Source organism: Camellia sinensis, chromosome 14 (assembly GCF_055761805.1).
Source record: "Camellia sinensis isolate YWXY chromosome 14, ASM5576180v1, whole genome shotgun sequence".
NCBI classification, from domain to species: domain Eukaryota; kingdom Viridiplantae; phylum Streptophyta; class Magnoliopsida; order Ericales; family Theaceae; genus Camellia; species Camellia sinensis.
The window spans coordinates 34062501-34077543 of record NC_138974.1 but is presented as its reverse complement, the minus strand read 5'-3'; the positions used below and the strand labels follow the sequence as shown (position 1 = coordinate 34077543).

The following is a 15043-nucleotide window of genomic DNA, read 5'->3' as shown; positions in this document are numbered from 1 at the left end:
CTGCAAGGGAGTGACCCTGCTAGATAGCCTACAAGAGTGCGATGAAAGTTTGTTAAGTATGAAAACCAGAGTTAACATTAGATAAAAAATTACAAGTATTAAAACTTACCAAGACGCAATGCTACATCATCATCGCGTAATTTTTGTACTCTGAAAGCTCGGCCATCCGATTGATGTCGGTTGGGAGTAGAACGACGGTGGAAATAGCGGCACCGACTTCCAAACTGTTGAGCGCGCTGTCTCCTGCTAAAAAAGGGCGGTCTTCGACTGTAACAGATGGAGTCCAGGAAGCGTCGGCACAAAACCCAGAGGGCTCAGAAAACCTGCTGGACCTTAGCTTTTTTGGTTGGGATTGGTTGGATGCCTCGGCCTCGGCAGGCCTCTTCTTGGCCGACTTCTCTACTTCAGCCAAGTTTGAAATTGGCACTTTGTCTTTTGACTCCACCTCAGTGGCACTGCGCTTGGCCTTGGCCCTTTTAACCCTCTTTGCCTTGGGTTTTGGCTGCAATTGGGAAGGAGATGAGTGGACTGACACCACGCTTGGGATATCGGCAAGAAGGTTGTTCGGAATGATCTTTGCACGGCCTATCTCTTCCGCGGTGGCAGCAACAGTGACCTTGGTTCCAAGATAGATTGCTGGAAGGGCTATGAGTGGATTGGCTGGATCAAAGGCTGATGCTTTAGATTCTCGGTGTCGGCGGCTACGAGTTCTGCCTGCAGGAGCAGAGAGATGAGCCCAGCGTCGGCGTTGGCGTTGGCGCTGGGATGGAGGAATCAACTGAGGGGCAGAAGTAATTGGCTGGTCATCTGGGTTAGAAGTGGAGGCCTGATCTGGCCTTATAGATAAAGCTGTTAGAGGAGTAGATAAAGAAGGTGGAGTTTTGCTTTTTTTGGGGACGTTGGGCAGTGGACTCCTATACGTTGGAATGAAGTTGAGGAGGACTGGGGCCTTGCGCACTTCATTGGGCAAACGAAGAAGGCACACTAGATCTTTGCTTGGCACGTAGTATTGGCGAAAGTCCTTTTCGAGCTGAGGAAGGGCTGTAAAAACACAAAAGAAAACATTAGAAATTGAAAGATAGTTAAGTAAAGCTACAATCAGAGGGACTTTGGGAGGGGACTAGGTCCTTACCCTTGTCATCTCTAAAAAATTCACGGCACAGGGAGAAGAGGTGGAGTTCATCATCTGGCGCAAGCTCCCAATTGCCCGAGACAATTAGGTAGTCGTCTGCCGCCTTTTTATTAGAATCTCGGCTTGGGGTGGAGTTCATCATCTGGCTATCAGCTTGTAGTGCGTAGATCTCGGCTTGGGGTAGTAGGTGTAACCTTTGGGTGTTTTTAAGCTACACATGGTGTAACAGTGTTGGATATCAGAGAGTATGATTCTAGCATTTTCCCGACGTGCCAGTTCAGCATTACCATTGATGATCCTGAAGGAATTAACGGCCAATTGCATAGGATTGAGCTTATAATAGTAGAGGACTTCCCTAAAAAGGATATCTAGGGGAAACCTAACTCCTCATTTAACAATAGAGATGACTGGGAATGACATGTAATCTTGGCCAGGCATAATTGAGTCGTCCTTCCTAGCCAACCTCAGATGGATGTCGGTTGGAATGAAAAACTCTTGCCTAAAGTATTCCAGCTTGAAAAGGGAGTCTACTCTCCATTTAAACATTCCCATAGTTTCGGCTTAATGAAGAATGGTGCAAAATTTCAGAAAGGAATATTTGGTATGGGTTCAAATACCTCGGCTATACCCTAAACTGGTACCGGAGCTAGGTTTTTTTTCCCCTCCCAAATCTAAGAGGGGTTTATGGTTCAGTTTTTCCTAAGTATTTGGTTTCTAAGAAAATCCTAAGCCTATGGTCTATGCAAGTGAACAAAAAATTCGAAGGCAGAATCTGAAAACAGAATAAGAAGACCAGACAAGAAATATAATTCAGAAATTAAGATTGAAACAAAAAACAAGAGCAAGAATTCGAAAGATTGGCAAAGCAAACAGAAACAAAACAAAGTTCAGGGCCAAGAAGGATTCAAAGGCAAAATTCAAGAATCACAAAATATAGAATCCCAAATTCACAAAACACTGAGTGAGTGTGTGGGGGCAGTGTGTGCAAATCACAAATGTGATTGATAATAAAAAAACACAGTGGCAAACTTCAAAACATAAAATGAATCGACTCATGAATACAACCATGAGTGCTAGATTCAACAAACAATAATGCAGTAAAAGATCATATGGCGAGTTCATGAAGGAAACATATTCAGAACAGTGGAAGACTGAAATTTGGACAGATAGAAAATGAGAACTTACCAAGTAAAGTAGAGGAAACAAGATTGGACAGAGATTCATTGGAGTCAAACGATGATGTTGTCCAGAGCCCGATGGTAAAAAGTTCGCCAGAGAAAACAAATGGAACGGTTGTAGAGCTTTGAAGAAACAGTAATAGCGGTTTAAGAGTGGAAGTTTAGAGCTGGAAAATTTGTGCAACGAGGGAGATTATTTTTTGCAAAAGTGAAGGGACGGAGAAAGGGGGAGAAGTTTTGTTGAAATTGTGAAAAATACGGCAGATCATAATGATATGCCTTGGACAACGTGTCTGTCAGGAAACGTGCGCAAAAACGATATATCTTGATAGTGCGTGTCAGGTATGAACTAATGAGAGAAGTATGCGTGGCGGAAACGGTTGGAAAAACCGTGCATGACAACTCATGAGCAGATTAAACTCTTGGAGTTCTTGATTTAATGAAGCAAAAACCTCGGCTAGAGGAACGATCTCAATTAAGATACTTAAAGAACTTGGTTCTTAGTTCTTAATCCCTGATAAAAATGGACAGTTAAGTACTGGGTACTTGAAGCTGATGAATCATGATCTCGATCGAAGGAAAGAATGAATTTCAGCCGACGTAGTAAATGAACTAGTGATGTAGGTTCCATCACCTCAGGTTGTCGAGGTAATTGAACTTAGGAGGCAGTTGTCGGGACATATTTTGTAATGACAGCATATGGCCAAGGTGACGCCGAAGTGTCAGCCGAGGTGCCACGTGGCCTGGTTCTGACGCTGAAGTAATTTTGGCTAGGCTAAGGTTATTTGCGGAGATATCGAAATCCGGGATGAACGGATAAGGGACAAGAGTCTTAGAATAGGGGAGAATCTCAATTTGGATAAAGATAAAGCTCTTAGGGAATTTATCTCTAATTAGCCGGGAATCCAAGATGAGCATTGAGCTAAAGTCTATTGAAGTTAGGCTTCTACAGGGATCATGTTAGTGCTGGCTATAAAAGTAAGACACCCTCGTGGGTCTAAAATATACTTTTTATAGTCTGTTTAGTGAGTTATGCACTATTGACTATCTATATTAATATTTTATTTAGTAAGACTAAATGAATATGGCTTAACGCAAATAATATAAAAAAACATGTAAATAAAGTAAAATATACATATTAATATATAAGGTATAACAACATCAATTTTCTATCTATATATGTAAAAAATTACTGGTGAAAAATGTTATATGAATTAAATTTTTTATAAAAGAACTTAATACAATTATACTAAAGTTGTAAAACTTATTATATTTTTTTTCAAAATCCAGGAGCTTAGTGTAATTTATTCTTAAAAAAAAAATAACATCAAAATAGAAAGAAAACAAAGGGTTGTTAATGACTTGATTGATAATACTTAAAAAAATTACAAAAAATTAAAAATTTAGTTTGACCATGATAATATAATAAATCAGGAGGTTTTAATTTGGTCAATCTAAATTAAATTTTTTTTTATTTGTTTTCAATTTAAACTATTTATCTATTTTTATTAAGTAAAATTGATTAAAATGAATATTTTATTTATTAAACTCAATACAAATTTACATAAAGAGCTCGTTTGTGAAGTTGACTATTTTGGTTGATTTTTTAATTTTTTAGTTATTCTAAAAAAAGTTATGGTTGAGAAGATAGTTGTCTTTTTTTTTTTTGTATAATTGATTTGATAGTTGTGAGAGAAGAAGTGAAATGATTATGATTTAGATGTGACATATTTATTTTATTGGTTATTTTAACTTATTTTGTCTTTATTAACTACGAGCATTTCTAACGGTAATAGGCATTTTATCAATCTAAACATTACTATAATATACATATATATTTTTTATTTTGCCTATCAACTGTTTCATATTTCTACTCCAATCATGTTCTTTATTTTAACTATTCATCAAAATGTTATTAACTTTATAGAATGTCATATCAATAACAAAGATGGAGGAAAACGATTCCAATGATTAAATAGATTTTGCCTACCTTTGAAGGTTAACTACATTTAACTCGTGAATGTGAGTTGAATTAAAATGTCTAATCATATAAGTAATGCATTAAAATTGAAAAAAAATGAGTCATATTAGTATTTCAACAATGTTAGAGGGCCACAATTTTTGTGGTCACAATGGCTCAAAACTGTCAAAACAACTTTTTTGAACATGTTTTACACCAAAAAACGATATCATTTTAATAATTTTAAGCCATTATAATCAAAAAAAAAATTATCGCTCTCAAACATTTTTCCTAGTATTTTGACTAACAAAAGCTAGCTTTCTACCATCTCTCAATTTATAATTTATTTATTTTCACAAGTGTCCGTCTATAAACAAAAGCAATTAGGTACAGTGGGGGTGTTATGTTCTTGGTGAAGTTAGTTGTTACTCTTTTTTGGCAATGGGACTAAGCGTCGCTGAAACGTCGTCGTCGTCTTCGTCGCCGATGACGATTCCTGATTTACTCCGGCAGTCCGGCAGCGTCGCCATCATCGACGGCGGCCTCGCAACGGAGCTCGAACGCCACGGCGCCGACCTCAACGATCCTCTCTGGAGCGCCAAATGCCTCCTCACTTCCCCTCACCTCATTCGAAGGGTACCCCCCCTCTCTCTCTCTCTCTCTCTCTCTCTCTAGATTTCAGCTTTTCATTTGCAATCTTCAATTGAATTCGTTTTCAGCTTCTGTTTTGAATCTTCTCCGTGAATTTTTCTGTTTTGCAGCGAGTTGATCCAATTCTATTTCGATATGCTTAGTTCTTCTTTTGTTTGCTGAGAAAATGCTATACGAAGAGAGTAAATTGAATGTTGAACATTCGTAATTTTCATCGGACAAACCTAGAACAACTAATTCTCCGAAAAGTTTTTTTTTTTGTTTTTTTTGAGCCAAATTTTCTAGTATTTTCCTTGAAGTTTCTTGGCAAGAAATCAGATCGATTTTTCTGTTCATGTAAAATCGTACTAGCACTTTATTGGAATTTAGTTGGGCATGAGGTTGAACAAGTCTTACATTTTTGTCTTTTTAGAACTCAGTCTTTTGTGAGCTTATCAGCATAGAATGACTTTCTTGGTTTAGAATTTACAGTGGCAAGAGCATATTGTGTAGAGTGTGAGTATAAATTTGGACTACTTTACTGTTGAAATTACTTTGTGCTTATCAGATCAGATCTTTTGACCCGGTGTGAACTTAAATCTGTAAAGTGAATTTATAAGTTTGGACCACTTGTAGCATAGTTTCTACTACAAGATAATTAATGGGGGCAGTAATTGTGGCTCTCTGTTTTCAGTGGAAGTGTCCAAATAACTTGCATCTGTCATATCAACCATATGCTTTATTTACTTTTGTTTTTTGCATTTACTAAAATTACTTTTTTAAACACTCATTCTGCTAGGTTCAAGTAACATTCATGAGGCATTCCACAGTCTATTATAAACCCTCTTATTAATTAGATAAATTGATTCTAATTCATCTAAAAAAATCAAAGCGTAAATATTTGAAGATCTTTTTAATCTTTTTATCGGAAATATTTTGCAGTTTTTATAGTTAAAAGGGGTCCAGTAAATTTTGACAGATGTGGTCAGGCATGGTTGGTTTGTGGAATTTACTGCCAGTCTTCAGCCCACCTGTCTTTCATCCCTTGCCAAGCTAACATTGTGAACTGGGTGGCAATTAGAACTTTTCCGGCAGACCTCTTTTTTCTGTATCGTTTGGTCTTCCAAGGGGGGTTACATCTTGAGTCATCTTTTTGGATCTGTTGGTTCTACAACATTGTTTTCAAATATCTACCAAGAGTTCTAGTGGGTGGTGGATAATTCTCCATTTGTGTGATAGGCTATCATGTAAGCTTGGTCATGAGTTTTATGTTAACTTGTGTCACAATCTTTATGAACAATATGAAATTTAGAAAGTTTATTTTATGTAATTATGTTCTTTCTTCTCCTATGGGAAGGAGAAGAGGTGGATCTGGACCATTTGATGCATATGATGTTACAAGTTTCAGTGGTAGAGGGAAAATGTGGAGAATGTAATTTCATAGATTTACTGAGACAGTTGGCTGATAATTATTCTATTTCCTTCTTTGCATACTTAAAACTGATTTGCTTAATAATGCAGGTACACCTTGATTACCTTGAAGCTGGTGCAGATATAATAATCACAGCATCTTATCAGGTGATACACTTTCCCTTAAATAACAATAATCTCTCTCTCTCTCTCTCTCTCTCTCTCTCACACACACACACACACATGCACACACACACACACACACACGCATGCACGCACACATATTTAGAACTCACTTCTACATGTATGTGGACAGGCAACCATTCAGGGATTTGAGGCTAAAGGCTTTTCTCAAGAGGAGAGTGAAGCCATGCTTAAAAGATGTGTGGAAATTGCCCGCGAGGCACGTGATATATATTATGAGAATTGTCGTGAATTATCCAATGATAGTGCTGATGATGGTAGAGTTCTCAAACATCGATCAATCTTAGTTGCAGCATCTGTTGGTAGCTACGGGGCTTATCTGGCTGATGGTTCTGAATACAGGAAAGTTGAGATACTCCTTGTAGTTATTCTGTGTGATTTTGTTTTTATTCAGTTATGAGATGACTTGTATCCAGTTTACAGTAGATATGACTGTGAACAAATGGATTGTTTCTGACCATCAATACATCTTGCATGTATTTAGTATCGTAAATAAAAGTTTTATGTATTACTAATTAAAATTGATCTTAACAGATCCCTCCTTACTGCCCAAAGGAGAAGAATAGGTAGAAGTAGGAATGACAGGATTGGAACCTGTGAAACTTTTTACCCCAATAAAGGTCATGATTTTTTTAGTCTGTTTCTTGTCTAATGTTCTATAGCAAATTTGCGTTGTATCTTGTTACCTCCTTGCATATAAAATTTTTGGAGCTTTACGTAGTTTGTGAATCTTCATACTCAAGTGCATGATCAAACTTTTGGCATATAGGAACTAACATGTGGAAAGTTCAATGAGAAAGATCCTCCTGTTGAATTTGAATGTGATGACACCACATGGGCATAAGAACCATTCTGACCGGCTTACCCAGTTAGCATACATCAAGTTTTTGCTCTATAGCACAACTGATAATTCATGTTAATGAAGTTCAATGGCCTCAACTGCTTTCAATGTCCTCTCAGTGCACCTACTATTCGGACTGACTTTAGATTAACTTAAAAATACCTCTTTTTGGCTGTGTCGATATGCAGTGGGGACTATGGTAATGCAATGGACCTGGAGTTCTTAAAGGACTTCCATCGGAGAAGGGTTCAGATTCTGGCAGATGCTGGTGCTGACCTAATAGCATTTGAAACAGTGCCGAATAAGCTAGAAGCTCAGGTATTGTTTGATTCTTGACATTTTAATATTCTCTTCACTTCTTCCATGAGGAATTTTTAAGTACGCCTGAGCTCTATCATTCCCAGTTACTGGTTTGAGACTACATTAGCCCAGAGACTTTTTGGTTTGCTCAATAAGGGGTGCCTGATTTAGGATTGTGGCAATATTCAGATATGTGGTTTGAGTAACAGAGCTTCTACTGCTGATAAAATGGGGTTGGGGCTGGATTGTGTTCCAAGAGAATGATGCCTGTGGGCAACGTCTGGGTATTACACATTATAACTTTGGTACTAGTTTTTCAATGCTGATGATATTTGGTGCTCATCCAGGCTTATGCTCGGCTTCTTGAGGAAGAAGACATAAAGATTCCTGCATGGTTTTCCTTCAACTCTAAGGATGGTGTTCATGTGGTCAGTGGTGATTCTTTGCTTGAATGCGCTGCCATTGCCGAAGCATGCAAGAAAGTTGTTGCTGTTGGAATCAACTGCACTCCACCTAGGTTTATTCATGATCTGATTTTGACTGTTAAAAAGGTACAGTTCTCTAATTTCTTATATCTAGAAGTTCTTAATTTAGCTCAGCTCTGATTTTCTTGATTGTCACTAATGCTGCCTTAAACAGAAAAGACAATCATCATGTCACTAAAACCTGTACCTTTCTTTTCTTTTCTGTACTTTGAATTTGTAATGAAAGAATACCTTTTCGTTTCATAACCTCATTAATAATATGGCCTATGAATTTATCAAGAAAAAAAAAATGGCCTATGAAACTCTCGAGATATTGATCATTGCATTTCTATTTTTCTCTTCGGATATTGTTCTAATATAGAGTAATCATCTGTGCAGGGGACAACTAAACCAATACTTATATATCCAAACAGTGGTGAGAGTTATGATGCTGATAAAAAGGAGTGGGTGGTGAGTTCTTTCTCCTTAGAGCAAATGCCAATTTCTTTTCCTTGAGAATTTGACTCATGACAAATCTATTACTAAACAAATAATCGACATCTGAAAAATGGTTGAATCGCTAAAAATATTTAAAAGAAGTTGAGTGACACAACTTCTTGAAAATCAGTTGATTTGATGTGGAATAAACTTATTTTCTATGGAAATCGAATTTTGATCCATTACACATTCTGTCATAGAAGGCACTATTCTTTTCTTTTTCTGTTCTCTAATGTTTCTCTGACCACTCCATAGTTTTTTCAATATTCATATAATTAGTTATTTTGGTCAGTAGATTGAGAAAGTTGTTACTCCAGTTATCAATATTTGTATGTCCTTGATATGAGTTACAACTGCTTGTTTGGTTCCAATTTTCAAAAAACAGTTTTCAGAAAATTCTACTTTTTTATTTTTCATATTTTAATGTTTTCAATGAATTTTTTTAATATTTTAAGCAATTGTTTTTAATTTTTAAAGACACCTAACATAACTACATTTAAAAAGTATAATATTTGTGAAAAAAAAATCTTTAAAAACTACACAAAATACCAAAAATACGAAAATTCAGTACATTTTTCGTATTTTTGTGTATTTATTAGATTTTAAAAATATTTTTTCACAAATATTTTACTATTTAGATACATCTAAGTAAGGTGTATCTAAAAAAGTAAAAAAAAAATTACTTAAAATTTTAAAAATACTCACTAAAAACAAAAAAATACGATAAACAAAAAGCTCAGTTTTCAGAAAATTAAATTCAGAAAACTGAAACAAAATAAACTGAATTTTATTTTATGTTTGATAAGTATGAAGAACAGTTTTATTATACAGGAACACAAGCCAGTGCTTGGGGATTGATGCACATTCAAGTTGTTAGTCTTTGATATTTTGAAGGTCCTAGTTATGAACCCTAGTTTAATCTTTCAGAACATGAAATGTGAAGATTTTCGGCCTGAAAAAATGCTTCATATGGTTTCATGTAGTAGTTAGCCCAATTGTATGGACAAGTCTTTTTGAAGTTCAATTGAATTTCTGGGCTTTTCACATGAGCAAACATGGCATTCACCCAAAAAAACATGGCATTCATATCGGCTACCCATGAGAGCAAGAAATTATATTTTCCTAAAAAATAATAAACAAATACAAGACTGAGTGGCTTTTACATCCACGTTAGTATTGAACATTGACGACTCCTGCATACCACAATTTTTTTCTCTTATCATTTTCTCACCGTAGCATCTGTGGTTCGAGTATGTGGTTCTTTCCAAGATGCAAGGAAATCATGCAACTCGCCAAACCATAATTGTTGAGTACCTTTTTTTTAATTTTTAATTTTTAATTTTTTTTTTTTTTTTTTACTTTGCATATTAAAAAATATGAATTGTTTTTAGTGATACCAATTTGGTTTTGCAGCAAAACACAGGGGTGTCAGATGACGATTTTGTCTCATGTGTTAACACATGGTGTGATGTGGGAGCGTCCCTTGTCGGAGGTTGCTGCAGAACTACTCCAAATACCATAAGAGCAATTTATAAGACTCTCTCCAATAGATCTGCTGCTCCATCTCTCAAATGATCCCACTGATTAACGGACAACGAGAGGGATGCTGATCACATTTGGTGAAGTCAAGAGTTTCCTCCTAATTGGAAAGAAATTGGGAGAAGTAAGGCCCAACCACTCTGTAAACTCGAGGATCAAGTTTCTAGTTAAGGGATGAGGTAGTTTAGGAGAAATGTCATTTTTAATGCTGATTTCTGCGTTAAGGCCTGTGTTACACTCTTATATCAGAAAAATGTTCTAATTTCAATCAGGTTATGTTTGTTTTGGAGCCTATTTCATAATTTTTTTTGGTCAGATAAACAATTTTGGGACTTGATGCACCAAAAAATCCCTTTCATTTTGATAATTGATTTGTTGAGTGCACCATCTCATGTGGCTCTGTTGATCAAACTAAGGGCTGGGAGGGTACACCAGGGAGCTAATGTAGAAACACACACACACACAGATAGGGGTGCGCGCGGTGCGGGTCGGTGCGGTTTGAGAGAAAAATAGAAACCGTATGGCGGGTGGCGGATTGATAAAAGTGTCACTAGAATTTGCCATTTTCCTTATCAAAAACCGGCGGTTCAGTTGGCAAATAATGGCGGATTTGCCTTGGCGGTTCGGGCGGATTGGCGGTTTATAAAAAATATAATTCAAATTACAAAACTTAAATCAAAGAGTAAAAAAAAGACGAGAGACATCGTGATGTTAAGCATCTTGCGAAGCTTTCTTCTGATGCAGCAAGTGTAGCAACAAACATGATAATATCAACGACTATGCCATCAGTTCATTACAAGTATCTGTGGAAGCTGCAATGATCAAATATAATACATAAAATTCCCCTCGAGCATTAATGTAATACTATATTCTAAGATATAGAACAACAAGCAAACTTAAGTAAAAAAGAATTTTTAAAATCCTATAAAACATGATTTAATAGCGGTGCGGGTCGGTGCGGTTTGGAAGAAAAATAGAAACCGGCGGATTGATAAAAATGTCACTAAAATTTGCCATTTTTCTTACCAAAAACCGGCGGTTCGATTGACAAATAATAATGAATTTGCCTTGGCGGTGCGATTCGGTGCGGTTTTGGCGGTTTCGGCGGTTTTGGCGGTATTATGCACACCCCTACACACAGACACAAAAAAAAGAAAAAGAAAAAAGAAAAAATGTTCAATATTGGTATCAGACGATCAGCGTTCTGGATAAATTTCTTTTAATCTCTCAGTGTGGTTTCAATATTCTAAATCTGTATATTGCCGGATTAATGGTGAGGAACCTGGTTGCTTTTAAGGATCTGGGTTAGTGTTGTTTGAAAAATCAGCCATGTAATACATCAAAATGTTTTATTTACCCACACCCCCCCCCCCCCCCCCCCCCCCCCCCCCCCCCCCAAAAAAAAAGGTTTTATTCTTGATAACTAATTATTAGACAGCTGTCATTTATCTCCGTAAATAAATCATCATCAGATTATGTGCCGAAAAAGAATTATTTTTTAAAAAAAATTAAAAATGAAGAGAAGCATATGAGGTTGAATAGGTATGGGAATGCACAACATATATATGATATTTGCTCAAGACTAACCTGCATATGAAGCGGCTATGGCTGTACCACCACCATGGAAGTATTAGTGCAGGTGATACCAACAAATTGTACAATGGCCAATTTGCTAGTGCTTGCTGTCTTGGCATCACACAGCAACAGTAGTGTCAAACACCTGTTTTAAGGAGATTCCATACGTGCGGCAAATAAAAAGAACTAAAAAGAAACAATTTTGCACAAACTGCAAATAAAAAGTAACAAGCTTAAAATTTATTTTTCAACGCACAAGAGATCTTTTTTTTTTTTTTTTTTTTTTTTTTTAATACATATTTTACAAAACAAGGAACTAAAGAAGTATGTTATCTCAGATCAGGAATCAAAACCAGAATAAACACCATTATCCCTTAGCAGCCTCTTCTCTTCTTCAACATAATTCTTCCCACGACTAGCCTGACCAATATCTCTCTTCCTCTTCTCCTTCTGTGAAAATGAAAGGTTCTTTTTCTCTTTCTGAGTTTGTGCATTGGTTAGCTCCTCTCCTTCAATAATAGCAGCTCTGGTTCTCTGTCGTTCTTCGTAAGTTTCTTCAGTCTTCTGTGTTGCTCGACTTTCCTTGCCAGTAGACCAAGACCAATCTTGGTCAACCTCTTTTGGTGGAGGCACACCCAAGATCGATAGTCCACCTTTATAGCCATGCCGGCTTAAAGCTTCAAAGTCTACACCTCTGCTCTTCCGCTTTGCAGAATCAGCTGCATGCATGTAGCTAAAATAATGGTCAAGCAGAGCTTTATGTCTAAGAAATACAAGAGAAATTAAGGAAGTTCATGAAAATGACGTGGAAGCAGAATTCACATTATTGTGGATCTCATGCAAGCATTCTTTCTTGGTCCAACATTGTATTAGTTTTAAGAATTTAGAATCAGCTTGTAATAAAATATCCTACATAGATGATACAAATACGTGTATGATGTACGTATATTTATACATTTACACTTAGTCTCTCTATATTTCCTCAAATTACAAATTGATGTTAAGCAAATCAGTTAGCTTGTAATAAAATATCCTACATAGATGATACAAATATGTGTATAATGTATGTATATTTATACATTTACACTTAGTCTCTCTATATTTCCTCAAATTACAAATCGATTTTAAGCAAATCAGTTCCTCCTTTTAATAGCAATTCACCTGTAGTGATATCCATAAAATGCCAATCTATTACATAAGTGAACTAAAATCAGTTGACTCATCTCAAAACTATCAAATTCATGGCGCAAGAAACTAGAAATCATCCATAGGGGAATCTTGTATCAAACACTACTTGAGGGAGAGTGATTTATTTGATGCGAAAATGTCAAGCACGAAATGAAGAGAGAGTATGTAATATTCCTTCCTTCTGTTTGTTAGGAAAAAAGGACAGACTTCCATAGGCTAAACTACTTTCATTCATTTGGTTGTGCACAAAGTGAAAAATGAATGGAATTGTTGAAACTTCAGGCAGTAGGATGTGCATTAACATGCATAATTCCACAAGTAAAGCACAAAGTCAATCTCAATCTCATAAACAATTTTATTATCACTCCACAACTAAAAGAAGTTAAACATCCTTGTATATATAAGCAAAACCCTTCTTTCAGCTGAAAAGGTGAACTCCAGAACCTGTAAGCCCTTTGTGATTTTAAATTTTCTTTTCCACTCCAATTTTGACGGCAATACCACAATAACCAGGACTAAAATCGCATCCACTCCTTCTAGACCTAGCACTATTTCTACAAGAACCCCGTCAGATGATTTCTTTAAGCTTCATCTTATTCCTAAGCCTCTTAAATCATTGACCCAAAAAAAATTTTTAAAAAATTTTGTTTACTATTTTTCTAAAAGAAAACATCTTTCTTGGGGTTTTCACATGGTTCTTAAGAAGGTACAGAAATTGTATTTATCAACTCAACAAGCAGAAATGAACCATGTGAACTGAAAAACAAACAGAGCAAGAGAAATTTTACATATATATATATATATCATAAACATCATCCTAAAGCTTTTAAAAAAAAAAAAAAAAAAAAACAAACAAACAAACAAACAAAAGCTAACATTTTCATACACATGACAGGTGGAATCCTTCCACGAGCTTAAAGTGTTCCAATCCTAGAAAGTTGAATGTTGGAACTAAAAAGAGATCTTCATCCTTAATCAAACATATGCAAGGACCTCTGTACAATATTACCAACTGAGGTTGTTTGTTATAATGATTGATAATTCTCAATGTTGATTTTCCAGCAAAAGAAACAGGTGTAATAAAAACAAATTACCTTCAGATGTTTTTCCCCTGGAGGGTTGAGTAGATTTAACACTAATCCTCTTTTTGTTCTTGCCAGACCCATCATTAGATTCCGTGTCTGTATCCAAGGTTGAAGACTCATCAGATGATGAATCATCCTCATCGTCACTCCATGGCATTGCCCTTTTCATGGTATAAAGATGACTCTGAAACAAATAGAAACAATAAGGTGTCAAGTCAAGATAACAACCTTATAATTAAAATAAGGTAGAATTGAACAATCCAACAAAAGCAGTAATTAATATTGACATAAATAGACAAAAAAGCCAAATCAGTATTTTTTTCACTCCTTCCACCTTTGCAAGTCAGGAATTATGCTTCAGAATAAATCACGGTCGGGTCAAATCTAAGGACTGCACAATAATTAGGACTAGTAACGAGGGGAACATTATAAATAGATTGAAGACACCCCATACAGTAACTAAAACAAGTTTGTTTGTTGTCAATATATTTAAGAAGTTAATATATATTGTTTTACCAGTGAAACAAGATTCAAACTTTAGCGACCTTTACATTGTTCAATGATTCAACTCTGGAGGCTTGTATTAGCTTTAATATGATAAGCAAAATGTAAAAAAAAAAAACAAAAAAAAAAAAGAACTAATAATAACAAAATAAGAGAATGAGAACAAAACCAATTTCAATGTCCTGCTGATATTGTCAAGAAACCATGCGCGATTGAGCTCAATATCAAGCATAATAGCAAGATACCTAACTTTATACAGTTTTGCACTCAATCAACGAGACTTGTGGGAAAGAAATAGGGTTCGCTAAAGATTTCCATGTTCGTCTGCGAATTTGTGTGACTTTACAAAGATTTCTTACGATCAGACATTGAAATTGAATGAGAAGAAGAATAAAAAAAATAGAGAGAAGACTCACCAGGCTGAGATCGCTCGTCTGCTCCAACTAGTTCGAAGAAGTATGATTTCTAGGGTTTGCTATTTCACCACCCAGATTCCAGAACTACTTCGAGTTTGGGTCGGGTTAAAAGACAGTTG

At 36.0% G+C, this 15043-nt stretch overlaps 2 protein-coding genes across 4 annotated transcripts in view; one reads left to right on the top strand and one right to left on the bottom strand.

Annotated features, from left to right (window-relative positions):
• Positions 1-4601: 4601 nt before the first annotated feature.
• Positions 4602-10448, top strand: LOC114273364 (selenocysteine methyltransferase). 2 transcript variants are annotated; one of them, XM_082907348.1, is made up of 7 exons: positions 4602-4906; positions 6422-6478; positions 6627-6856; positions 7544-7673; positions 8003-8206; positions 8519-8590; positions 10031-10448. In XM_082907348.1, the coding sequence occupies exons 1-7, from the start codon at positions 4712-4714 to the stop codon at positions 10190-10192; spliced, it is 1050 nt and encodes a 349-aa protein (XP_082763474.1). In that variant the 5' UTR covers positions 4602-4711; the 3' UTR covers positions 10193-10448. The 2 variants fall into 2 exon arrangements, with proteins under 2 accessions (XP_082763474.1, XP_082763475.1); XM_082907349.1 differs by lacking the exon at positions 10031-10448 and adding an exon at positions 9854-9973.
• A 1501-nt stretch (positions 10449-11949) lies between these two features.
• LOC114273395 (uncharacterized) overlaps positions 11950-15043 on the bottom strand; it is a 3259-nt gene continuing 165 nt past the window's right edge. The window contains exons 1-3 of one of the 2 annotated variants that reach the window (XM_082907350.1): positions 14925-15043; positions 14014-14188; positions 11950-12450 (exon numbers count right to left, since the gene is read on the bottom strand). The exon at positions 14925-15043 is cut by the window's right edge and continues 165 nt beyond it. In XM_082907350.1, the coding sequence (XP_082763476.1) occupies positions 12071-12450; positions 14014-14173 (540 nt within the window). In that variant the 5' untranslated portion in view covers positions 14174-14188; positions 14925-15043 and the 3' untranslated portion in view covers positions 11950-12070. Of the gene's footprint in view, positions 12451-14013; positions 14189-14677 lie in introns of both variants that reach the window. The other variant, XM_028215178.2, reaches the window with a different exon arrangement.